General features: G+C 40.5%; 1 protein-coding gene across 2 annotated transcripts in view; it reads left to right on the top strand.

Moving 5' to 3' along the window:
- FAF1 (Fas associated factor 1) overlaps window positions 1–27353 on the top strand; it is a 176685-nt gene that overhangs the window by 36123 nt on the left and 113209 nt on the right. For both annotated transcript variants that reach the window (XM_035122849.3, XM_088674070.1), the window contains exons 5-7: window positions 2412–2503; window positions 3014–3105; window positions 10143–10248. In XM_035122849.3, coding sequence (XP_034978740.1) covers window positions 2412–2503; window positions 3014–3105; window positions 10143–10248 — 290 coding nt within the window. The remainder of the gene's footprint in view (window positions 1–2411; window positions 2504–3013; window positions 3106–10142; window positions 10249–27353) is intronic.

The raw sequence follows: 27353 nt of genomic DNA on the forward strand, positions 1-27353 counted from the left end.
TTGGCTTTTGGATTAAAGAATGACCAGCCTTCCTCTTGCTTCATTGCATTATTACATGCACATGCTTATGTGATATGTGAAAAAACAAGACACTTCATTTGCACTTCTTAAATGCCACTGTAGAATCACTTTTTAAAGCTAATCTTTGTTATTATAACACCAACAGTGTTCTGGACCCCTCCATCTGCGTTGTGCTCAAGGCCCATTTTCCCTAGATTTGCCATCATGTGCACCCTCCAGCAGGCAGCTCAGGTCCCCAATGAGTGTGGCTTGATGATGCACATGTTTACAACTATGTACTTGTCACATTTGTAGTATTTTGAACTGTTATTTATAATTGTTCGCCCATGTTTAGCAGTCACGAAATTAAAAGACGCCTGCTTCTTGGGAGAAAAGCAATGACAAACCTAGACAGCATCTTAAAAAGCAAATACATCACCTTGCCAACAAAGGTCCATATAGTTAAAGCTATGGTTTTCCCAGTAGTGATGTATGGAAGTGAGAGCTGGACTATAAAGAAGGCTGATCGCCGAAGAATTGATGCCTTTGAATTATGGTGCTGGAGGAGACTCTTGAGAGTCCCATGGACTGCAAGAAGATCAAACCTATCCATTCTTAAGGAAATCAGCCCTGAGTGCTCACTGGAAGGACAGATCCTGAAGCTGAGGCTCCAATACTTTGGCCACCTCATGAGAAGAGAAGACTCCCTGGAAAAGACCCTGATGTTGGGAAAGATTGAGGGCACAAGGAGAAGGGGACGACAGAGGACGAGATGGTTGGACAGTGTTCTCGAAGCTACCAACATGAGTCTGACCAAACTGCAGGAGGCAGTGGAAGACAGGAGTGCCTGGCGTGCTGTGGTCCATGGGGTCACGAAGAGTCGGACACAACTAAACAACAATGTTTAGCAGGTGTTGCACAAAATGTCCACTAGATGGAGTTATGCTACACCTCCAGTGAATAAAGATGTAATTTTCATTACAGTCTGACTTGTATGACATCTACCTAATGCCAGGACACTAATAATTTTTCCACATATTATTGTGAAATGATTGCTCTTTTGGACAACGCTTAATGTAATTCTGTACAGTGAGGCAATTGCTTGCTTGTAGGGCGTTTTCAAGGAGGACATGGGGGGACCACAGAAAAATAATACAAAGACTGTTAAGGAGATGGTTGTTTTTCTATCTTGGTATCTTCCAAACATCTGTACATTTATAATCCTCAGTGCTGTTCACAGAGATAGATAATATTTCTCAATTGTGGAAAGATTTTGTCCCCAGTGATGGCAATAATAGGCAATGGGAAACTGTTTCTGCAGTGACATTGGAGGGGGCCAATGGTTAGTGATGTAGAGAAAGACTTTTTCATAGCTGTAGAGTTCAGGCCTGGCACCTGAGTTGTAAAGGTTTGAAGCAGGTGACCTGGGAAAAGCCATTAACAGGCACCTTGCTGTTGCCTGTCTGTGTGGATGGGGAGCCTTTTCTTCCTGAGAGCCACATTTCATCCTGGGGACCACTTGCCAGCTGTAGGCTACGTTCTGACCTTGCAGAAACCAAAGGTTTCTCTACACCTATACATACATCTCTCCAGCTCCTCACTCTCCTATCCAGACCAGCAAGGGACATTTTTCACAGTTGCAAGCGCAGCTTCCAGCCAGGCAAAAGACCTTGAGGAGGGCATGGAGAATGGCCAGTGATGGGTGTGGTGTGAGGAAGAGGTGTTTGGCCCAGGAAGGCAGTGCATGATCTAGGGAGAGGTCCGAGGGCCAAATAGAAGGGTTGCATTTGGCCCCTGAAGCTCAGGTTCCTCACCTCTGCTTTATAAGATGGTAAATGAGTGATAGTATTTTGATTCTAATCTTTGTGAACTTTCAACATATACTTAAGCAGTACTTACAAGCAAAAGTACTGACTCGCATATTAAAAATCAATAGGAGTTGCAGGGTTGCATGTGAACTATATATTCCATATAACAAAAATTATGCACTTTGTTGTCGTTCATTGTACACCATTTGGGTTCACTATATCTATCTTTTCTGACATTGGAAAAACAAATAATTTTAAAGCCAATAAATATTGGTGACATAAAATGATATATTTGTTTTTGGCATATTTTAGGGTTTTGATAGTTATTATTGTTTTGATGATTTAGAATTTATCCGAAATAGTATTTTAACATTCTGTTGTTTGTTTTATGCTATTATATATGATGAGATAGAGGGAGGGAGAGAGAGAGAGAGAGAGAGAGAGAGAATGTTACCTCTAGATTTGTGTCTTATTAAATTCTTCAGTAATGTTGAAACTACAGTAACTGTATGGAATGTTTGGGCTTCTCAGGCCTAGTATCTGTTTACTAAAGATAAATGCTGGAAAAAAAACATAAATATGGACAATACTTTTGCTTTGCAGGAGAGATCAAACACATTTTAGAAAATGAGCTTCAGATTCCTTCATCAAAAATGTTGCTAAAAGGCTGGAAAAGTGGAGACATAGATGACAGTGTAAGTTCCTATATTTGTCCCAGAATCAAATGCTGGGCTTTCTGCTACTCTCAGGTTAACCTACTTCATATAGTTGCTGTGAAGAAAAAATAGGAATGGGGAGAATCGTGTATACCGCCTTGAGCTCCTGGGGGTAGGAAGGTGGGATTATTTTAATAACTTGATTATTGCAGTGAAACATATTTAGGGCCAAACCAGATATGGTGCTGAATACATCACATGCCGCTACTGGCATCTTTGGAAAATTTCTTTCTGGGACTAAGAGCAAATGGGAGGGGGCAATTCTCCATCGGAACTGAAGGAAGGGATAAAGTGGGAAAATCTATGCTCCTGCCCCAGGGTCCTGGTACTTCTATCGCCACGCCACCACTGGCACACTTGTTATTTTTTTAGAAAAACGCAGACATGATTGCTAATGATTCATTTATTAATAAACCAAATTGGCCCTTGCTTTGAGGTGAGGGTGCCTGATTCAAAATGTTTCTAACTTCCAGTGTTTTCCCCCTATAGACTGTTCTAAAAACTCTACACTTGCCAAAAAACAACAGCCTCTATGTCCTAACGCCTGATTTGCCACCACCCTCCTCATCAAGTATGCCTGGGTAAGATACAATTTAAAAAAATACGTTTGAGCATAGTAAAACAGCATGCCGTGTGAGGGGTTTACATTAACAACGTTGCCAAATCAGAATTAGACTTCCGTTGCCTTTTGTTTAAAAATAATATTAATATTTGACTTTGTGCTCATTTCTCCCCATAGTAAACATTTATATAAAGGTAAGGTAATAAATACAAGAAGGGAGATTTTTTTCTGTCCAATTTCTTCAAAGATAATTGTTAAAAAAATTTAAATTCTTGTTCTTGACACACTCTAATCTGGATAATTAAAATTGGTGGGTGGGTGTTCTTGATGTGTAGAATGGATATAATATGAACAGGAATCATCCTGTATAGCGGGAGATCAGCCAAGATTATTTTATGGTTCCTTCAAGCTATATCTATCATTTTCCCAAGGTAAATAACTTATGGGCAAAGGTGCTAAATTGAATGCAATATTGGGGGGGGCAGGTAAGCCCCAGACCACAAAACTGAACACAAGGCATGGCACACATACACCATTTGAATTGCAATGCCCCTAAATTTGGAAGGGGGGGCAGCCCCCTTAAATATCTTATGGGAGGGAAGCGAAGAGACCTCCTCCCCTAGAATTTGGCTCCTGTGCTTATGGGTGTGAATAACTTGAACAGCATGTAGATTACAAACCAGTCGTATTTTCAGTTGAACACTTCAGTTATTATGAGTGCTGATCACAATGTATGAGAATTAACTTTTAAGTACTGACCTGTAACACAGCTATTAATGTGCAAATATCTGCACACACAAGAGTGCAGGTAAGTAGAAACAGACCACCATCTTAGGAATGGTGTCAGTTCTTTCCCTTCTTTATACAGGCAAAAGATCTTTGCATACAGTGGACAACTGAAGAAGACAGAATTGGGATTCGATCGGGATTGGAGAACAGCATGGTGTCCTCCATATGTTGTTGGGGTCCAACTCCCCTTGGCCCCAGACAACATGTTCAGTGGACAGGACTGATGAGTATTGTAGTCTAACAACATTGGCTATCCATGAACTACCGTACTTCAAAGTGTTGTATGTGGAGCTGTCTGTGAAGCCTCTTTTGGAAATTCCAGTTACTTCAAAAGAGAGCTGCTAGACTGCTAAGTGGGATCGGTTGAAGGGAACACAATCCTGTCAATTGTTAGCTGCTATGCTGACTACTGATCTGTTTCCAGGCACTGTTCACACTACTTGTGCTTACCTTTTTTTAAAAGCCTTAAATGCCTTGGAAGTTGGTTAGATAAGGAGTACCTTCCTCCTCATGAGCTTGGCTGAATGGCTGTGAACCTTTTCAGAGGTCCTCCTTTGAGTCCTCACTCCCTGTTTATAAACTTAGATAGGTGCTCACTGGAAAGGAGACCTTCACAGCTGTGCAAGACTGCCTGGTGCTAAATTTTGTCTTTTGCCTGGCACTGAACAACCTTTTCATTTGCTCAAGCCTTCCAACATTCCTCCCCCCCCCCAAGCTGATTTAGCTGGGGATACAAATTGCCACCTTAAATTTTGAGGAGGAAGGTCAGTGCCTACTACTAGAGTTGCCATATTTCAAAAAGTGAAAATGTGGACACAAAATTATTCAGCTATTTTTGGCAACGTTGTTGAGCTTTCCTTTTTTCAAAACCTCCCCCAAAATGAAGCTTTTGAGCTATTTTTAAGGAAATTCACAAAAAAATTCAACACTTCAGACATAGGTTGCCATACACCTGGCATTTTTAGTGATTTTGGAAATTCCACCCAGACACTATTTCCAATGAACAGATCCTGGATATATCCAGGAAATCCTGGCTGTATGGCAGCCCTACGCACTACACTACATAATCTTGGGGAGAGTTATTCTGAAAAAGTCATCATGGCAATTTGACATTGAAATCAGTGGTACTTCAGAGTAGATATGTATAAGATTGAGCTGCACAAGGTTTAGTGACTGTACAATTTAAAGGTTTTTTTTATTTCAGGCTTTTTATGAGACAGCTTAGAAAATCTCAAAGTTTAAAAATGTAAACAAGCAGAAACCATTCTCATTTACCATACTAGCCAGATTTTCTGACTGATTGATGTTTGAGACTAATCTGCCATCTCCTGCTGCATTAGCTACAACAAACATTACATTTACATACTGAGCTCATATTTTGTTTTAGTGTAAATAAACTGTAATTATAGTAAATTTGGATGTCTGTTGACACGAGCTTGTATAAATCGGCATGTTTGCAATAGAAATGTTGATCATTATGTGTCATGATATTTTGTTAAAATTTAGATGTTTGAAGGGAAAAATGAAAAGATATGAATAATGAATTTTTTTCCCCTGAAATTCATGAAGAACCTTTGTGGAGCAGAACCTAGAATAATGGAGGTGGCAAGCCATTGCCCCAATAATGCTGATTCTGAAAACATTGTTTTATTTTCAGAGACAGATTTATCTACTAAAAAGCCAAAATAATTGAGATTAGATTCTGTTCCCAAGCACTGAAATAGGTGAGAATTTTCAAAGTATATTAGGAACACCTGGAACTATAACATCAATACCTAAATATACAACCCTTGAAAATACTAATACTAATACAAAGCCAACTTAGATTTTATGTATGCAGTCCTGTTTCCTCATAATCCTGATCATGCAGGAAAAAATCCCGTTTGTACAGTGAAAACCATGAAACAACACACCTGAATCAAAATATAGTTATAACGTTGGCTTACTTGCTGCCCTCTCATTTATTGTTGGACTCCAACTCCCATCAGCCTTAACCCGCATAGCCAGGGATGATGGGTGTTATATTACATCTAAAGGTAAGCTGCTTTAGCTGTAGGATAACCATGGAAAAATTAAACTGACGTATTGCTTTTCTTCTTATTTTTATCAGTAGCTGAAGCAAAATACTCTTGCTTTTTTAAGCTGCAAACCTACACCCACTTACTGTATATGGTGTAAGCTCCATTGAATTTGATGAGTTTTACAGCACAATCTGAATTACATAGTAATGCATGTAGTGACTGGTGTGTCGGGGAATGTGTGAGGCATTATGGAGACGGAGATGCAGTGAGCTGCTCTGGACTTAAGGGGTACAGAAAAACAGATATATCTGTAATACTGTTACAGAATCAGCAACAGACAGCCACATTGTCCACAGAGATACCATACATCTTGGGGGGAAATGAGGCTTTATGCCCTCTCTGAAAAGTTAAAAGACCGGAGCAGCTCAGAACCCCCATGGGGAGATAATTCTGGAGCTTCAGATAAGTTGCAGTAAAGGTTGCATTCCTTGCTGCAATGACCTCAACTTTGCATGTACAGACATATGATACAGGAAGTGTGCCCGATAACATAGGCAACAATTAGATTGTATCTCCTTATCTTCCTTTGCCCATTAGTTACGTGGAAGTCCCAAGCTCCAAAGGGCTTTAAAGATAAAAATCACACCTTGAATTGGTTCTGGAAGATAATTGGTAGCCAGTGCATTTGTTGTCTACATTGTATCCCAACCTTTCTCACTTTGCTAAAAAGAGTTTCTGTCCCTGTCTGGTATCAACAAAAATTTCCTTCCTGAAGCTTCAAATGAAGTATTCCATTGGCTTTAGCCTTTTGTTAGGATTGTGGCAGAGAGACAACCTCGCTGTCTCTGTCTCTGTCTGTCTGTCTGCTCTCCTCCATTGTTCAGTTTCCAAGACTGGTTCTCAAATCTGCCATTTACATTAATTGCATTGGTACAAATACTGCCATGTCTAGTTGGGCCTTAAGTGCCTTCTCAAAATGTGGTTGCATGTGAATGATGGGATGTTTACAGCTGTATTCTGCATTTCCGAAATCTTGTAGAATTCTTACTTTGAAAAATGTAATCTTGAGCCCTTTGGGCTGCAGCGGGTTTGGGCTAAGGCAACAAATGTTTATACCATATGTAAGTACAGTATCAAACTCTGGATATGTAACAGAGCCATGCAGATATATGTGTTGCTATCAGTGGGGTGTTCATCAATGTCTTAGAGCACCTAGATATCAAAATGGTATCTGAAGAAGTGTGCATGCACACGAAAGCTCATACCTATGAAACTTAGTTGGTCTCTAAGGTGCTACTGGAAGGATTTTTTTTGAGCATTGGAATGGAAAGAGAATTAGGGGGAAGAAAGGGAATCTGGATTCCTGAAATTGAATAATCTAAGTAAAGAAACTGGCTCCCTGCTTTCCTAACAGGTGATCATACAAGCAGCAACTATCTTTCCAGTATATGTGGAACCAAGATGTAAAGATCTAGTGCTGAGAACTGGTCATGTAATTAATCCCTTTGCCATGTATAGCTTATTATTCAAAAAGGATATCCTTATGGAAACCTGCTTTTACATGTGCATCATTTGTGTTGGATATGATCAAAATAAGTGTCAAAATACTTTAGTGTTCTATCAGAAGGAAATTACTTAGGAAGAAAAATAACAGATAAGAAATGAGTGGAATTTCCCAGAAAGTACTTCCCAAGTTAAAATTATGTACAATAAACCCATTCTACTAAGATGTACATTTTTGCTTCTTCCTTGCTATAATCATGCAGAATAAATATATTAATTCTTAATATTGTACTTATAACAAATATATAGTACAAGCTGGTCAAGAAGTGGTTGCTGATTTTTTATTTTTTTTGCCACTCTGAAAGTATTTTAATGGGTAGTTTTATTAGAGTTAAATCAGTGATGCTCACTATGCATTCATTAGGCAAGGCACTTCCTCTAATGCTGAGTTCTCACTTGGACAAATTACAGTATAATCTAATTTGTCCTCTAACCAGCATAATACATGTTGATTTAATTAATTAAAGAAAGACCAATTATTGTCTTGCTGTACACCAGCAGAGAATCCTGGTGAAGTTGGAGGATTTATTATGGTGAACTTCAAATACATATTGCTGGTGGAACCACCGTATACCACACTTTTCTATCCTATGCTTTAGTGTTAGAGAATGAGCCAGTTTCCTTCAGGCTCTTGCAGTTGTTTCCTCCACCTCCAGCCCTGCCACAAGGAGGCGGTCAGAAGCTTTTCCTTCTTTTTTAGAGTAGCTCTGGTTTAGTCTGTTGTCCAAAAACCCAAACAGTGGTTAATTGTAACTATGGTTAGTGAAAACAAGTCAGCTTCATAAACTGGGGCCTTAAGCTGGTTTGAATCAAGACAATATGATGCACTCATCAGCATGTGTGGCCCGATCCGCAATGCTGCAGTCTTGCAGTCCATTGATGAATAAACACTTTTTGCCATTCTCATGTGCTTTATACTTTCCAAAAGGGGACATCCTGTCTAGCCCTATAAGTAAAGAAAATGAGCCAAAGCAAGCATTAGACCAGGCACCCCCAAACTCAGCCCTACATTCTGGGACTACAATTCCCATCATCCCTGACCATTGGTCCTGTTAGCTAGGGATCATGGGAGTTGTAGTCCCAAAACATCTGGAGGGCCGAGTTTGGAGATGCCTGCATTAGACATCATTTTGGCAAGCCTATCCAGATAACATGATTTAGTTACCTATATGTGTTTTAAAAGTTTTATTGATTTTATCTTTGCTTTTAATGATGGTGGTCTTATGTATGGATCTTAGTTGTTTTATCTATAATTTTATTTTCTATGCCACGTAGAGAGGTATTTGTTTGTCTTTTGAATGAAGCAGTTTATAAATGTTCTAAATATATAAATTAAGCACTGATAGTCCATACTCTGCCTTGGGGTCTAGCTTCTGGTACAGATTAAGCATGGAAATGGAATTGGACCATGCACATTTGGAACCATGTACATTTGGAAATGGATAATGAAGATGCAGTAGTTGAGATAAAATTATAAGCCTGAAAAGAAACACCAAATTCATTTCGCCAATTAGCCTGCCTTGGTAAACATCTGCAGTAACTAGTAATCTATGAAAATGGGAATGAGACTTGGTCATTTGACAGTGTTTCTTGAGATTTACTAGTAAATGCAAGTATTTATAACATTTCTCACTAGTAGTGTTAGAAACTGAGATATGAAAGCTAGGAGCTAAATGGCACCTTAAAAACCTAGGTTATGGGCACAACAACTGAATGTCTGGGCGCACTTTTTTATAGCAAGAATACAAAGCTGAAAATGAATGAACTGCAGTTCATTTTTCACATCGTCTAACCCTTCCCCTGCTCACCCCCCAGTATTCTTAAGAGGGTCTCTTCTCCAGTCTTCAGAGAGTAGATGGAAGTGGAAACACAGAAAATGATCCTCTTTTCCTTCCATTCTGCAGTTTTAATCTGAAATCTTAAGTGCAGTACTGCGCCCAGAGCTCAGAAACTGCTCACGCTAATTAAATTCTCTGTCGAAAAATGCTCCTAGAACAATGGGAGTTTCGAACACTGCCCACTGGCGTCATGAAAAGTCTACTTTAGCAGTGATTGTTAATATCTACCAAGTCTGCTGAAAAATATGGTCATGCATGCCCCCGTTTGTGTGTTTGCACATCCACAGCCATCGGCTACAACTTGCTGTAATGTAACATCAAATGGTACACCATCTTAGACAAAACTGCCAAAAAGGCAGTGTGCCAAAAATAGAAATAAAATTAAGTGTTTATATATTCACATATTTATTTTCTTTAATAAAAATTATGTTTATAATATAATTATAATTAACTGATTACGACTACAAATTATGTGTTTGTAATCAGTTTATTTAGGCATCTTTTTGGCGGATATAGTTTTAACATATCAGTTTCAATAAATATATATGGTTAAATATAGCTGAACACTGTGGCAATAGCAGTTGAGTTGTGAAAATTCTAAGGAGTTAAAATGTAGCCTTAGGCGCTTCAGCCACCTTAGGAGAGAAGGAGTTAACAGGTTAGCCCCTTGGTTATTTGCTGCATGCTTCCTTGCCTTTAGGAGTAAAAAAGAAAGCGATGATAACATTGTGCCTGGGCTTGTCTCTGCAGAGTTTAGGGTACTCCTGGGGTTTTCGCAGCTAAATGTAAAGCAAGCTAGAACATGCTCACTCCTGATTTTCTTGTTTTTCTTTCAACCCTTTCAGTGCCCTGCAGGAATCATTAAATCAAAACTTCATGCTGATCGTCACCCATCGAGAAGTCCAGCGGGAGTACAACCTCAACTTCTCAGGAAGCAGTACCATTCAGGAGGTGAGTTCTGTCTCACAGCTGAAGAATAAATGTAGCTCATTATAACTAATGTCAGCTTTGTTAAAGAGGGCTTATGTATTCAGGCTGCAGACTTCCTTTCGTGTTTCGTTATTAAGTTTTTAGCTTTTAATTAACTGGATGATGAAAGATTACTGTAGGTACATCAGATGGTGTGACCTACATATAAAACTTGCATTAATTTTAGCCCAAAGCAGTAGTGTATTTGTTCCATGTTGCATTTTAGTAGCAAAATGCATTGCCAGAGATGAACTAGCGTTGTCTAGTTAGGCTCCCCCTGCTTTCTTTCTTGATTATATACTACTGTGTTTTCCTGTATATGCCTTGTGTCAAACACACTGCCATTGTGTTGTGTCATCTCGGCTGTGAGTGGAATGGCAGAGAAGTGGTGTCTTTTTAAAAATGATATCACTGTTATTCTGTAAAGCAGCCAGCAAGGGGTGATGTTGCAAAGAACAGTCCCTTGCTGATTGATCCTTGAAAGGCAGATATACTTCCGAAAATAGACATTGCCCTCTATTTTAAAAGTTGAAATCCCTGTCTATTACATAACATTGTATATTAAAATCAAAGAACTTGCTTCACTGCTTATTGTGCTTATCACGACCCATTTGTAATGCATTATTCTATCCAGTCCAAAATCAAGTGTTTCTCTTGAATATTTTCTTGTGATATTAAGCCAAACACCTTTAAACACAGATCACTTTGTATACATCAATGCCTTTCTGAAGGCATTAATGGGACAACTCTAAAGATTATTCTATGTATGCACAGACCTTCATGCATGATGCTTGGACGTTACCGGTTTTTCCACGGTTTCTTATTTTGAGTTGATTTTTGCACTAGTGCTTGTAATACTAAAGCAAATCTCTGCTGTTTTAACATCAACTTTTTGACTCTCAGCAACTTTAAGAATGTAGGCAATCAAACCTTGTATGCGGAACTGTTAGAAGCAAGCAAGTTACAAATGAATAATCGAATTGGTTTTTATTGGCCTTGAAGGACCCTACGATATCATGTAATAGGTCCAAATGCTTGCATCCTATCACACTGCATTCAGTACATTTTAGCAACTGCTTATGATGAACAGTGGCCTTACAAATAAACTAAATTTGGGATTCCAGTGAAATAACAAAACAATTGTGTTTGTTTCCTACTTTGACAATTGTAGCACTGTCTGACGTTCCTACATGCCGAATGGAATGTTTCAGTGCTAACAAGGATTAAAAAGTGGGGTCTTTAAGATGAAATCCCCAAATCTACTGTCTGCTAAGGTCACATTAATTTCAGCAGAATGTGTGATGAGTGCATGAATTTAAGAATCAGGTTCTAGATCTGACTTGATCACATTTTATTTGACCAATTGAGTATTTTCACATTAGTTGGAGAGTGCCTCATTGAATAAAGCAGCATTCATACAGATAGAGGTTTTGCCCATAAGAAGCCAAGTAAAGGTTAGGAATTAATTGATGTACTGCAGAAAATGATGCTCAGAGGCATTCCCTTTTTGGAAAACACCCCATCCCAGTGCTGCATGCTAAACTGCTTCCTATAGTGAAGAATCTCAAAAAGCAGATGTGTTGTGGAATGAAGCGGGCTGTTTTTCTGTTTTTCTTTTTACTGAACATCTTGGTTGTGTGCAAAAGAGATATAAAGCGTAGGCTTCTATTTTGCATTTCAGCTCAAAAATTTGAATTAACATTTTGAGCATTAGCTGTTAAACAAAATCAGTTGCCTTCTGTGAAAGGAAGTGTTAATTATCTAAAACATTATTATCTAGAGTTAAGTTACTGGTAAATTTGTCATTTCCTCTGTTTCCATTCAAATGTGGGTTAAAAAAAAATAAAATCACAAGTTTACATATACTTTGTTATAAGGCAGTAATTGAACATGTGCAAATTGCAGTTGTTGGCCACCAGAGGGCAGGAAGGACTATTCAATTATTCTCTAAAAATGCTATCCCGTGTTTTCAAATTAGCTTCCTGTATATTAACAAAAAGGAGTATAATGGCTGAGTTATTGTTTGATTTTCAGATAATTGGCATATTGCGTGAAGGAGACTTAATTTCACCCTTTAAAATTAAACAGGGAGATTTAAAAAGACATAAAATATTCATTAATGTTCAGTGATTATATAGCAGTGGCATATATTTATTTTACCTTTATTACTGTTTCGATGGGAAAATACTGCAAATATTTCAGAAATCGAGTTGGCCATACTGACAAGTTGAAATGTTTAAGCAGTGTTAATGCAATCTACTCACACCTGATATCCTATGCAGAAAGATTCAAAATGTCTACATCAATTATTAAAGCAAATACTTAACATTCTAGGAATGTTTCAGGCTTCAAGACAACTATTGGATGCAACTGTCTCTCCAGACTCAGTTACTTGGAATATTTAGGAGTATTTTAATGCCTGAATGACTGGCAAGCAATACTTTTTAAATTTATTTTTCCATACTAAGTAGGGTCATGAATATTTTTGTAGTGAGCTAATGATAAATCTGTTAGATTGGTAGTCATGAATTTATATTCCTCCCGTAGTTTCAGGCACTTTGATTTCCTTTTGGAATGTACATTGAAGAGTGACAAAGAATCAAATGAATTGAAATTGAAATCCTGGTAAGAGAGTGGCTAAAAAGAAAAAAAAAGAACATTTGCATGAGAGTTCCTTCTGCTCCCAGTTTGGCACTATGGTTCAAGAGAAAAAGTCTGTTTTTAAGAATTAGTGTGATGCAAGGTGACACTATGGTAACTTTATGTGGTGGTAGGCTGCAGACCCTATGCTGGTCTTGAATTTAGGTATAAGACCAGCCTAGCTGAAAATTAAAGTCTTATGTTGACTGGAGGTCTTTTGACTGTGCATTCCTGCTGCATAGACACAGTCTTAGAATATAGATGGGGTTGACAAAAGCACATGTTTTATTTGGGTAGTCTTCTCCCAGTAAATTTCAGAATGGCAAGTTGTAGTGTGATGGAGTGTGTGTTAAATTGTTTTATATCTCCCTCCTTTGATATCAGATTTAATTAGCAGCTCATGGTGCTGAAATGAAACATCAGTTAATACAGGATCTCTAAAACTGGGACTGTAGGGAACTCTCTTACATTGTGTCAGACCATTGGTCCATCTAAGTCAGTATTGTCTACACTAACTGGCAGCAGCTGTCCAGGGGTTCAGGTGGTGGCCTTTCCCAGCCCTTCTTGGAAATGTCAAGGATTGAAACTGGGATCTTCTGCACGCGGAGGAGATGCTCTGCCACAGAGCTGTGGATAATGAAGTGGCTGAGAGAGTAGGAGTCAAAATTTGGAAACAATGACTCCACTTTGGCCTATCTGGCAAATTAATCTTTGACACAAGTTTAAGATTTATTTATTTATTTATTGATCAAACTACGTGAGGATGGTGAAACGCTTATCTGTTTGTAATTTATGAGTTCTATGTTTCCATTTCCTAAGTGTTTTTTTGTTTTTTGTTTTAAAATCCTTAACACTTGCAACAGGTGATGATTCTGCATATAAACATATTACTGTTGCAGTAGCACATAGGTAGCTGTTCTCTCCATCCCTTGTAACAAAGCACAAGGTAACACTTGAATCACTGCTGTATGTCAGGCACCTGGTCCGATGCTTATCTCTTGCTATATGGCAGAAGATATTTCCTATCAGAGTAAAATTTCATGAAACAAAGTTGTGATGTTCAGTGTATTTTGTCTTCAGAAGCTCCAAACAGTGAACTTGCTTCCTTGGTGGTGGTTTGTTTTTTTTAAATTACAAATATGCATACTGGGTATCATAATGGGATTTCTCTAAAACTTAGTTATTTGCTTTATATGAATATAAAACATTGACTTTCTGGAACAGGATTAAAACTCAAAGCAGCAAAACGTAAAAGCATGTCAAAACAGAACTTCTGATTTATGTCAGATTGGAGCATCTTTTTCTTTTCTTTTCTTTTAGCCTATGAATATTAAGGGAAACAATAGTAAGGGAAACAAACATATAGAAATCATTTAAATTCATTTTAAAAGTGTTTCAGCTTGTGATTTTCAGCTGCTTTTAAGAATTAATAATGTAAGCTGCAGTTTAGCTAGCTGCTAGATAATCTGAAAGTCTAGTGTCCATGAAACATACACTAGGCCAAAGCCTTGAGAAACATACACCTTACTTGAGAAAGAGATGTCATTAAAAATAAGAACTGATAAAGGAAACCGGCCTCTTGGGAACTAGAGGGCTAGATAGCAACAAAATGCCAAACTTATGAGCCCTGTAGCAGCTGGTCCAAATCTAGGACAGAATATAGAAAAAGGAAAGTTCATCTTAAGATGAACCATTCTAGGTCAGGTCATCAGGCGCAACTTCAAGTGTAAATATAAGAGAAAGGCCTATAGTATATAAGTTATCCAATCTACTACTTGTTCCTGACTTGTGGAGGGATTTGTCATTCTTGGAACTCTTTTCAGGCTGCTCAAAGAGGATTGATAGGATAAGAGAACAAAAAACGTGCAGGAGAGAGAATACTCACAGCTCTGGATCATTACCTGTTACAAAAGGGGATTTGAGGAGCTTGGGAGGGATTGTCTAGACTAGGGATGGTATTCAACCAAATTTTACTCAAGATTACAGCCACTGAAATTAATGAGCAGGGTTGTGTTAGATCCATTAATTTTAATTGGTCTACTGTGAGTAAAACTTAGTTGAATAATGCCCTGAAGTGAACAACATGGTTCTCTCCAGATGTTGGGGTTCAACTCCCAGACAGCATGGCCAGTGGTCAGGAATGATAATAAATGTAATTCAGCAACATCAGTGTTGCCTTTTGTTGGTCTAGATCAGGCAAACTTCGGCCCTCCAGATGTTTTGGACTACAATTCCCATCTTCCCCGACCACTGGTCCTGTTAGCTAGGGATCATGGGAGTTGTAGGCCAAAACATCTGGAGGGCCGCAGTTTGGGGATGCCTGGTCTAGATAGAAGATAACATTGTAGACCATAATGTCAGGAAATGCTTTGCTGGATCAAACTGAATCCCATTTAATTGAGCATTCTCTTCTCACAGTAGCCAATCAGATGCTTAGGGGAAACCACAAGCAGGGACTGAGCTAAGCAGCCTTATCCCCAGTTGTCGTCCCCCCCCCCCAGCAACTTGTATTCAGAAGCATGCCATCTATGATCCTGGTGGTAGGGCACAACCATCATGGTTAGTAGCTGAATCTTCCACAAATATTTCTAAACACCTTTTAAAGTCAGCCAAGTTGGGTGACTACATCCCAGCGTGGCAAATTCCACAGTACTTCATTTTGTGTGTCTTGTATCTTCCAATATCCCTTTTTCCATGCCATGCATAATATTATAACTGCCTATCATGTCATCCCCCCACCTTACTCCACTTTCTCTAAACTAAAAATCCCATATTTTGGTCACCCTTTTTCTGCACCTTTCCCAGCTTTACAATATTCTTTTTAAAGTAAAGTGAGAAGAACTGTACACGCCAGAATTGCCACACCATGGATTTGTATAACAGCATTATGATATTGCCAGTTTTGTTTTCAATTCCTTTCTAAAGATCCCTAACATGGACTTGGCCTTTTTCACAGCTGCTGCACACTGGGTTGACATTTTCATCAAGATATCTACCATGACTCCAATCATTCTTTCCTGGTCAGTAATTGCCAGTTCAGACCCTACTAGTTTTTTTTATGCAAAGCTAGGATTCCCCCTTGCTTAGATTGATTTCAGTTTACCATTTTAATGCCCATTCACTAAGTTTGGAAAGATCCTTTTGGAGCTCTCACAAATCCCCCTTTGTTTTTTACCGCCCTGAACAATTTGGCATCACCAGCAAACTTGGTGATCTTCCTGCTCGGCCCTAACTCCAGAACTTTTATGAACAAGTTTAAAAGCACAGGTCCCAATATGATATCTTGTGAGACCCGATTTGTTACACGGCTTTGTTGGAAAATTGTCCATTTATTCCTATTATCTGTTTCATGTTCTTTAACTAGTTGCTGCACCTTTGGAGCAACAGGACTGATAGATTTCTTTTATATCATCTCATCATCTTATATCATAGTGCATTTGGCGGGCATCTCAGGCTCCTCACCTAAGGTTGAGAGGGAGTTATTTAAGAGGCAAAGACTCAGGAAAAAATTGTGGTAGGTGATTTTGTTTCAGATTGTTTCTTCTAGCTGCTTTCCAGGTGGGCTAGAACACTAAAGCTGATGGAAGACTTGACTTGGGGAAGAAGGTGCATTAAGCTTCCAATTTTTACACCATGTCAGCCTATTTCTTATATCAAGAACTGTTTATTTTGTTTATTTCATAAAATTTATACAGCCCTTGATTGTTTTTTTAAAAAGAACCTTCAAAACAATTTCCAGAGAGAATAAAGCAATGCAATTATCAGTAAAAAAAACCAACCAAAAAACCCCACCTATAAAACAACTCTGTAAATCATTCAAAACTATTTCATTAGCTGCTAAGGGTTTGGGGTATAGGGGATTCCCAAAATTACATCTTTGAGTTTAACAGGATAACAGAGGGGCAGGTTCATGGCATTACTAAGTTTCAAGAATAATGGGATTCATCAACTCTTCACAGTGATCCAACATCACAAAAGGGGCAATCAAGCCAATCTTGGATTTACAGAGAGGTCTTCATATTTGAAGTAATGCTGATAAGGTGGGATGTGCAAGTCATATTTAGATCTCAAAAGTCAGTTGAAGCATTTCTAGATGATGATACCTCATTGTAGTGGCCAGGTAAATAATACTTTCCCATTCTGATTTGATAGGTATTGTCTCAGGTTTGTGTATGGCCACAGGCACTTCTAGTACAGAAAGGATGTAAAGGTTTACCTGTCCATATCCAGTATATTAAGAAATGTTTTATTTATTTGCCTTAATGGATTATTTAGAATAATAATGGCCATCATTACCTAACCAGCATCTTAGTCATGCCTTTTTGATAAAGTAGGGTAGAAAAGCAGTTCAGGTCTCCCTCACCTGCCTCAAAACCCACATATTTTCAGCTAAAGAAAGAATTACCTGATAAGAAGTTAGTGCATAGAATTCCAGAGAATGGTTGTCCTGTCCAACCACTTTTATAAGTGTGGAAAACTAAATTGGGATCAGAATCTTCACATGGCTCAGAACAGTGCCTTTGAAGTAGTGGCCCTGAGGCTGTAGGGCAGGGATGGAGAACCTATCATCCCTGACTATTGACCATGCTGGCTGGGGTTGATAAATTGGAGCCAAACAGCATCTGGAGGACTATGGTTTCCCCTTTTCAACTGTAGGATGACTTCCCTGAGAAAGGAAGTTGTGGCAGGACACCCCTGTTTTGTTTGACTTTTGAGCTATCCAGTTAGGTTGTGAATCTAGCTGGGAAAATTAGAAATGAGTAGATACTTTTTGTTCTATCTTTAAGTAACACCAAATTGTATCGTTAGACAATTATTATTCATACTTATAGCGTGCCTTTCACCAAATGGTCCTTGGGTGGGGTTTTTTGGGGGGGGGGCAGAATTAAAATAAGCACAGTGTACAATTATAATCCTAAAATTATAATTAATTAATTAAATTAAATTAATTAAAATTAATATAGGAATAACAAAATAGAAGTACAGAGCAACCAGCAGTGCAGAAAAACAGAAGGCACTCACTCAACCAAAAGAATAAAGAGATGCATCTTGATTAGTTGTCAAAAGCATACAGTGTGATGGTGCAGTGTGCGCCTTATAGAGGAGGTCCTTCCACAGTCTGGGGGGGGGGAGCGTTCAGCCTCCCTTGCTGATCTTACCACTGAGGCTGGTTATGGGAGGAGACACTCCTTCATATAATTGCACCCAAGTTGTTTATGTCAAGGTTAATACTTTAAATTGCACCTCTTAGTGAATTGATAACTGGTGCAGATCTTCGGAGACCAATGTAATAAGTGGCTGGCCAGAGACACCCACTGCCTTGCTGCTGCATTTGCACTAGTTGCAGCTTCCAAACAGTCTTCAAGGGCAGCTCCACATAGAACGCATTGCAGTAGTCCCATCTGGAAGTTACCAGAGCATGTATCACTGTGGCCAAGCTGTCTTAAGTTCTTGAGTTTCTGGGATTCTTGAGTTTCTGGGAAAGCAACCTATAAATGATTCAAACAAATCAATAAATTCAAACAGATCAGTCTACAGCAAGCTCTAAGTAGCTACTGTAGGTTAGAGTCAGGTTCTGCAGGACTGAAAGTGCTCCCGGGAATGACAAATGTTGGTGTAACAAAGCCCAAAGCCTAGTGAGCTTTTATATCCTCAAGCAAGGTTCCCCGCTATAGGGAATTGACAAAGGGTATCACAATGCAACCATTGAATGGCATTGCATTTTACCTTCTTCCAAAGGGACACCGAGGAGAATAAATTGGTTAGGGTGATGCAAAGCGACTCCTTACTAACAAGTTTTGATCTTCTACATTAACAACCTGGTAACTCAATGTCTTTTCTTAAAGACATATTTTAAGATATTTTCCAGCAGATTCAAGACCTATGAGAGTTTGAGTGCAGGCTCAAGATATTTAGATGAGGATTCACTGTCAGAGAACATGGGGCTGCCTCTGAAGTATAGCATTTGACACACATTATTGAACATCAACAAATTGTTGAAGTGCATAAGGAGATCAGACCAAGTTGGGGTGGTGGTGAAGGGGGAGAATGGTGATTGTATGCTGTATGTCACCTTGTTCAATGTTTCAGACCAATAGGAGGTTGATATCACCTGTGTGTTAAGCCACAGGTCCTGGTTTAATACACTGAACAAGACAGAATATAAAGTTGGCTTAATATTGTGGCTTGTTTGAATGTCATTGACTATAGTTCTGGATTCTTGCAGAATGGGGAAGATATGGTTAAGTGCCAAATTCAGGTTTGTTTTGCCACTGATGCAATGGAAAGAATGAAGTGGCAGAAAAGGGGCTGCTTCCATATAAGTCCATGCTTCATGTGGTGCATAGCCTGGATTATTAAACTTTGTTTTCATGTGACCATTGTGCGTAAAGAACTGGAGAATGGTAGAAATTCTGAATTAACTGGGTATTGCATTATGTGTTACACTCAGGGATAAAGTATCTTTTTTATTTGGCCACCAACCTACCTGCCACTTATTATCCTGTATCAATCTAGTAAATTTACATGACATCATGAACTCTTAAGAGATGGGGGATGGTGTGGTAAAAGGGAATAACAATATGATTATTTGAGACTTATGAAAAACTAATGTCTTAAAGTGGTATCGACAAAGTTCCATAAACTACGTCAGAAACCATAGATACATTGCTTGTGGTGCAGAGTGCTTTGTTTTGTTTTTTGTTCATTTGGATTTTGTGTGTGTGCAGTCCTTCCTGTATAAAAGAATGCTGCTCCTAAAGGATCTCCTAACTATCAGGGGGTGGTAGCTCTGGTGGGAAGATGGTGGCTGGACAGGGCCGTCTTAAGCACATCCAGCGCCGTGGCACAAAGGTCCCTCCGGCGCCCCCTCCCTTTCCCAAAATTTATCCTGGGGCGGAGGGCGCTGTTGGGGCTGCCTAACTACAGCCCGCTGCCCAGAGGCCCAAGGAGCAGGAGGCGGTTGTCACGCCACCGCCTGAGGGAAAGCACCCCGTGTGTCCCTTGGGAAGAGCTCCGCCGCCTCAGTGTGCACGTTTCAACCAAAACCGCATTCCGCACCAAGCCTTCCAGCCCCGCTGGTACTGTAGGAGCAGCTGCAGCCGCGGCCGCCTTAGCAAGGGAATTGGAGCAACGGCAAGCAGGCGGAAAGCTTGCGCCGAGGGTCCATGGTGTCGCACGCGTCTCCCCACACACTCCTTACCTTGGCCGTCTGCATCGTGGGCGCCGGGACCCTCAGCCCGGCCAGGTCCGCGAGGTCATCCCAGACGGTGGCTGCGTGGACTGGATGGTCCACCCGGCGCCTCAGCTGCTCTTAGGGGACATCCTGGTGAGGGAGGGAGGGATCTGTGTCTCCGTCAGCGGTGGGGGGAGAGGAACGACCGTCGAGAAAGCTCAGAGCTTCTGCCGGCACCCTCCCACCCCCCACGGCGGCAGTAGCCTGCTGCCACTCTAGGTAGGAGTCTCGCTGGTTCTGCAAGAAGAGGAGGAGAGGAAGCTTTTGCTGCCTCTCATGGAGCTCCTGGCTGCCACGCTCAGCCGGACACCAGCCGTTCGGCGCCCCTTTGGCGCCTCTGGTGGCCAGGCGCCCTGGTGCATTGTGCCACCCAGCCCGGGCCTAGAGCCGGCCCTGTGGCTGGAAACCCCCTGTGCCTACATGGATGATAGCTGATAATTTTATTGGATCCCTGCCATTGACTGGAGCTTCTGTAGATCAGAGATCAGTTTTGTTTGGTTTGTTGATCTGAACTGTGCTAGGATGTCAGTATAAAATAGTTCTTATGACATAACATTCAATGGCAGAAAATGATTTGTATTGGTTTGTAAAACTGCATCAGACCTTAAACTTTATTTTTTTCGTGTTCTTTTGCCATATCTTAAGCCAATCAATCTATTGAAAAGTAGACCTAACCTGCACAGAAAGTAATTGGAAGAATACCTGGGGTTTCCCCCCTCTCCTTGAGATGATAAGAAACCACATTTAACTTACCCAGGAAAGGGTAAGTAAGGCTCCTTAATAGCAAAGTCTATGTGACAACTCCAAATCTACACAGGTGTTCACACCCACCAGCCAGCACTGCATGTGGGTACCCCAATAAGATACCTGTTTACTCAGCAGAGAGGAAAGAATTTACAATACTAAGTCTAGTCTCACCATGCCCAGCAGCTGGTCAGCACTATGTATAGTAACCAAATGGGGCTTGCATGCAGTATCCTGGTGCTGAATGTGGCAGGGTAATTACATTAAAAGGAGTTGGTTTGTGCCTATTTCCCATTCAGCTAGGATCTGTGTGCAAAGAGTTGCTTCAACAAGTATATGACAACACCCACACTTGGACACAGGGGCATAAAACAATATTAAAAATATAATTTTGTATATTGCCTTTTGTAAATTTACTAGTAATAAGTCTTTGTTTTCCATGACTGCATCAAAAGAGAAAGGAAACTTCTGTAGTTTTTTCTTTGAACAGCAGAACCCCCCCTTCCCCCAATATTGCCATACCACAAATCGATTTGGGAAATCTGTCAGGGTGTTATTCAGCTAAGTTTTTATCAGTTGGCCCAGCCCATTAACATTAACGAAGATGACTACGTTATGGACATAAATCTCAATAGTTCTACTCTGAGTAAAACTTAGTTGAATGTCACTCTATAGTTTCCAAACCTGGTTACCATTTGTGATGGGGAATTGCTCTTCAAGAGAAACAAAGTGTATAAATTTTATTGACTTTATTGAATTACCTTTATGATTGTTTAATCCTGGCCCTTAGTTGTACCACTTGGATGCAACATTAGTTTTTAATCAAAAATTATTTTAAAACAGATGAATAAATTTTCTTTTTACTTCTTTTTCACTTTAGGAAAGCTAAACTTGTAGAACTGAGTATTTTTAGCGAAAGGAGTTGATTGTAGGACAGTTTTGAAATATTATGCCTATATCATCAAGTAATACCCAAGGCACACATTTTAAGAATTCCTAACTGTGCTCTGATGCGGGTGGCGCTGTGGTCTAAACCACAGAGGCTAGGGCTTGCCGATCAGAAGGTCGGCGGTTTGAATCCCCATGACGGGGTGAACTCCTGTTGTTTGGTCCCAGCTCCTGCCCACCTAGCAGTTCAAAAGCATGTCAAGTGCAAGTAGATACCGTGTTTCCCCTTTTTTAAGACACCGTCTTATAACTTTTTTCCCTCAAAAAAACACACGGTGTGTTATTTTCAGGGGATGTCTTATTTTTTTAATTATGTTTTTATGGTACCTTAAGGCCTCCTTGGCCGGGCCGGCCGAGGGCTCGGGGTGCTGCTGGGTGCTCTGCATGGTGCTGCTGGGCGCTCTGCGAGGCGCTGCAGCAGCAGCAGGTTCCAGGCACCGAGGCGACAGGTCGCTGGCTCTTTGCTCTGCCCAGCGCTGCCGGGCGCTCGGCAGCCGCCGATTCCGGCGGCGGGGCGGCAGACCTCCTCGGCTGGGGCAGGAAGAGGCCAGGCTGTTGGCTCGGCGCTCCGCCCGCTGCAGGGCGCTCCGAGCGCTCGGCGCTGCGGAGCGCTCCGCCCTGCAGCCGCCGATTCCAGTGGCGGGGAGGCAGGTCTCCTCGGCCGGGCCAGGAAGAGACCAGGCTGCTGGCTCGGCGCTCCGCCCGCTGCAGGGCGCTCCGAGCGCTCGGCGCTGCGGAGCGCTCCGCCCTGCAGCCGCCGATTCCGGCGGCGGGGCGGCAGGTCTCCTCAGCTGGGCAAAAAAAAGAGAAAGAGGCAGGCCGATCCTATGCGGAGCGAACCTTCATCTGCCCGCGCTTCAGCATGCGGGACCCGGGAGACGCTGCAGCGGGGAGAAGAGGCAAAGGGGGAGGAGGAGGAGGCGGTGGAGGGGGAGGTGGCTCCGGCTTCGCCTCCTTTCCTCCCTTGCAAGGCTCCTCAGCAGCCCCAGCGGAAGGCAGAACCTCGGGCCCGGGAGCCGCCAGCCGGCACTCACTGAAGGGAAAGGACTCAGCATGCCGGCGACGTGGCTCGCGTGTCTGTTAGCTGCCCCCATCGCTTGGATTCACACCGCCTCTGCCATTTTCCTGGGGCGCCGCACATGCCCGGCAGCAGCACGGGGGGGGCTTCCCCCCCCTTCGCGTCCTCCCTTCACAGCCCCCTGACAAACCCACCGCCTCCGCCGCTACCACCATGCTACGGACCCGGCTCGGAGGTTTCGATGGTGATTTCGGAAGAGGGAGCGGGGGGAGGGCCCGCTTCGGCAGAGATTAAAAACTCTCTCGCGCTCTGCGAATGCGGCAGGCGCGCAAAAACTAAATAACTAAAACAACAACAGGGGGACGAAGAGCGTGTGGGGTGGCAGCAGTGGCGGAGGTGGCGATAGCGAGGCTGGCCACCCTCAGGAGCTCTATCCAGGGCCGTCTTAGGTATGGCTTATTTTCGGGGTGTGGCTTATATTTCTTAAATGCTTGAAAATCCTGCTACGTCTTATATTATGACTACGTCTTAAAAAGGGGGAAACACAGTAAATAGGTACCGCTCCGGTGGGAAGATAAATGGTTTTTTCCGTGCGCTGCTCTGGTTCACCAGAAGCGGCTTAGTCATGCTGGCCACGTGACCCAGAAGATGTCTGCGGACAAATGCCTGCTCTCTCGGCCTATAGAGCAAGATGAGCGCCGCAACTCCAGTCTCCCGTGACTGGACCTAATGCTCAGGGGTACCTTTAATTTTACCTTTAACTGTGCTCTTGGAACACAATGTGAGAATTACTGGTAGCAAATCATTTCAACATGATAAGTTGTGCTTTTCAAAGATCAATTAAATTCATGCTAAAAAGGGAACATAACAGGCTGTGAACATGGCCCTGAGTCATCTTACTCTTCAACAACTGCATGTGAAAGAGAAAATATTAGTAAATGTATTTTGTAGACCAGTAGCACAGTGCACAGCAGGTAAGAAAAGAGACTTTGCAGGTAATGAACCCACTGTGTATCTGTTTGGATGGGACAGAACTGAGATGCTTAGATTATACTAATGCCTGGGTGTAGTTTGGCGTGTTAAAGGTGTGTATAGGTATATCTATGCAGCCATGATTCCTTATGGACTTTTTAATACATAACTGAAACAATGAAGCTGATATAATGAAAGGCATTAAGAAACAACAACCACACTTCTAATTATTAGATATAGCATTTTATTGCTAGAATATATTTCATAACCTGTAATTCGTGTTGCTGGTTACTTCGAAAGGCGTAGCTTTTAAATAAACCATTTTCAGTTATCAGAAACTAATAAACCAAGACATATTTATATGCAAGAAAAGGCAGAGAGTAAATAATTGCACTGGTGACCAATACTGTAATAATCCTGTTTTACAATATGCACTTGACAGGTTGTAATAGTGCTAATTGAAGAGACTAATTCACACTTGCTTCATTCTATTCAAAGGCAAAATCAGCAGCTTGTTTTGCTTTTGACCAGATGGTCCTGATGAACACCTACTGTGCACTTTAAGTGCTTTACTAGAATTACAAAGGCTGGGGGGCTGCGTCCAACTCAGAATGATTTGAGAAGAAGAGGGGGAGAAACCCCTTCGGTGCTCAATGGATTTGGTGCAACTAAATTAATTCTAGTGGGCCCATTACACATTGAGCCCCTTTTCAAAGTCCTGAGCCTCCTCGTTTGTTCTGTAGCAACGAGAAAGTGAAAGGCAGATTACTGCAAACAGAAATAAAAAAAAACCTCCTCTGAAAGGGAGAAAAGAGGCCTTGAAGCCTTTTCATATCATTTTGGGTTTTTCAAGTGCGTTATTTTTGGGGAGGGTGGATGTCTGAAAAGCCAATTGGGGTTTTTTTGTTTTAAAGTGCGCTATTTAAGTACCATGAATATAAAAGCAAGAGCAACAGTTGACTGAGTTTACTGTGGTAAAGCTTTGTGTCCCAAGGATGAATCAAATTCATTATAGTCGGCTCTTGGTATTTTAATATGAATGTGAGGTTAGTTTCACAAGACTGTGTCTGTTTAGGATAATTATAATTTAATATTTTCCCTTTTTTTGGTAAAATTAGCACAGTAGAGGTCTGAAATTCCAACCAGAATTCCAATTCCAATAATTTTGTTAAAAAAAGAAATCAGACTTTGAAGTATCCGGAGAGTTTAAAACTCAAAAGGATGCTAATTTCCGATGAAAAGAGAGGCTTTTTCCAATTGCATTGAAGCAGAGATTATTATAACTAATTAGAAGTCACACATCTGTTAGTCTTTGGTTTGTGAGCACTTGTGTATGGCTCCATGTATGTATATGTGTATGTGTGTGCTTGGAGAAAGTTATATATGTTGAGAGAGAGAGAGGGATAGAGAGAATGAGAGAGAGAGAGAGAGAGAGAGAGAGAGAGAGAGAGAGAGAGAGAGAGAGAGAGATGCACAAATACCTGTTTTTAGTATATGTGCTGCCGAAGTGAGCACACAAATACCTGTTTTTCTTAGTCCAAATCATGCATGTTTATATATAAACGGTCATGTTATTTAATGTTAAGAATACATAGTCATGGATGTTGTTTTTGGACCTATTACAAAATCATTGATATGCTTTTTTTTTAAAAGGCAACTCTGTCTTCAAGGCTCCTAAATTGGGCCCTAAGTTTGCTAATCGCTTTACAGAGAACTGTAATAAAAAAAATGTAAGCCAGTATTGCGATTAGTCAAAATCTTTTGAAATGCTCTTTAACGTAAACCTGACAGTATAATGCTTGCTTTTGAAAAGATGTTAGTGTGAAATGATAAAAGTGTGCAACCGCAGTTCACAAATAATCAGGGTGGTCAGATTTGCAACGCATATGCCATTTCCCTAGTAAGTGAATGTGTGTTCAGATGAAATATGTGTACAGATTAAACTTGAAATCTAAGTTTCTGTGATACATTTTATAACACAACAGTATTTTTTTATTTGGTAAATATGTAGACACTTTGCATTTAAAACCCCCCCTGAATAAAATAATAATTTTTCAATAATTTCAATGTGCTTTTAAAATATGCCTGTATATCAGACATAATATCTTGAGGAGGGGGGGAGGAGATTAGAGAAGAAAGGGAAAAGAGGGTTGATTTTTGATGTACAATTAAAATGTAAGGGGGAAAAGCCTTATTCCCCCCTCCCAATACTGTCTTTTACACCGGTTTTAGGTAACAATGATTAGCCTTATTAATCTGGTCATTTTTCACCTTGCCTTTTAAAAGTAGATTTGAGAAGAAGATGACTTTGTACCATCAAACAATCCAATTATATTGATAAGTAGGGAGGTGCTAATGAACTGTTAACTCTGACAAAAGTTTTCTGTAAACTTGAGTTAAAAATAATCACCAATTTGAAAGTATTCATTAAGAGATATTTCTAATTGCTTTAAAAGTTAAAGTATGTGTATGTGTCGGGTATTGTAAATGTATGCATACAAAGAATAACAAACAAATATGGTTAGGATAAATGTGAAAGAAATATCCCACAGTGTAGTGAGGCCCTAGATTTTTTAAAAATAACATTCATTAGGGGAATCAGTTTAAGACTGTATTTAATTTTTTACTGACTCCTGATCTTACAACATGCTGTCTTTTTACTAGTTGGGCATACATATAATATTAAATGCCATGACATGTTGCATTAATGGTATCAGGGCAATTCACAGGTGAGATTCAGTTCAGAGAGGCTCTACCAGTCACTGACATTAGCATGTAAACTATCACCATAATATTATTACAGTTGTACCTTAGTATCACCTTTTCTCTGATCTGAACAGTCTGCTTACTATCTGTCTTCTATCTAAAGTGTTAGTTATGTGAGGCATGAATGCTGCTTTGTTTTCAGCTGTAAATAGAATTTAAATAATCCAAAATGGTATCAGAGTGTCCTAATTGCACCTACCAATTTCGAAATGTCCTTTTATTATAAGAATAAAATGCCCTAAAAACTCTTTGTAGCAAAGTTATTCATTTGTCAACATATAAAAATCATGAGTGTAGATTAAACCACCACGAAGCTCATTTAAAGGGTAATGCAGCCTCATAATCACCCCCAATAAATCCCTGTTACTGTTTTTAAAGCTCTCAGCAAACATTTGCAATAAGTGGCCAAATTTATGCCTTGCTTTGTGGTTGTTGCGTGACCAGACAGAGTGGCACAGGATTGTTTCAAGATTTTTACAGCTGCAAGGGAAAAGCATCTGTTCTCAGAAAATGCAGCATTGTTTGATTTTGACACTGACTCTTCCATGCTGTTTGTACCAGGCTCTGGATTAGGTGGCACCAAGATGAAATTTCTTTTAAGTTGCTTCCAAATGCAGCTGTCACCATACATGGCCTGGTAGTTAAAGCAAAGACGCTACAGCTAAAACAAGCATCTTTGTGCTGGGTCATCACAGTAGAAAAGCTAGGAGGGAAGAATGCTAATATTGTATCTCACAAATAGCTAGACCATTAGTGGGGGGGGGG

Source organism: Zootoca vivipara, chromosome 7 (assembly GCF_965207765.1).
Source record: "Zootoca vivipara chromosome 7, rZooViv2.hap1.1, whole genome shotgun sequence".
Classification (NCBI taxonomy): domain Eukaryota; kingdom Metazoa; phylum Chordata; class Lepidosauria; order Squamata; family Lacertidae; genus Zootoca; species Zootoca vivipara.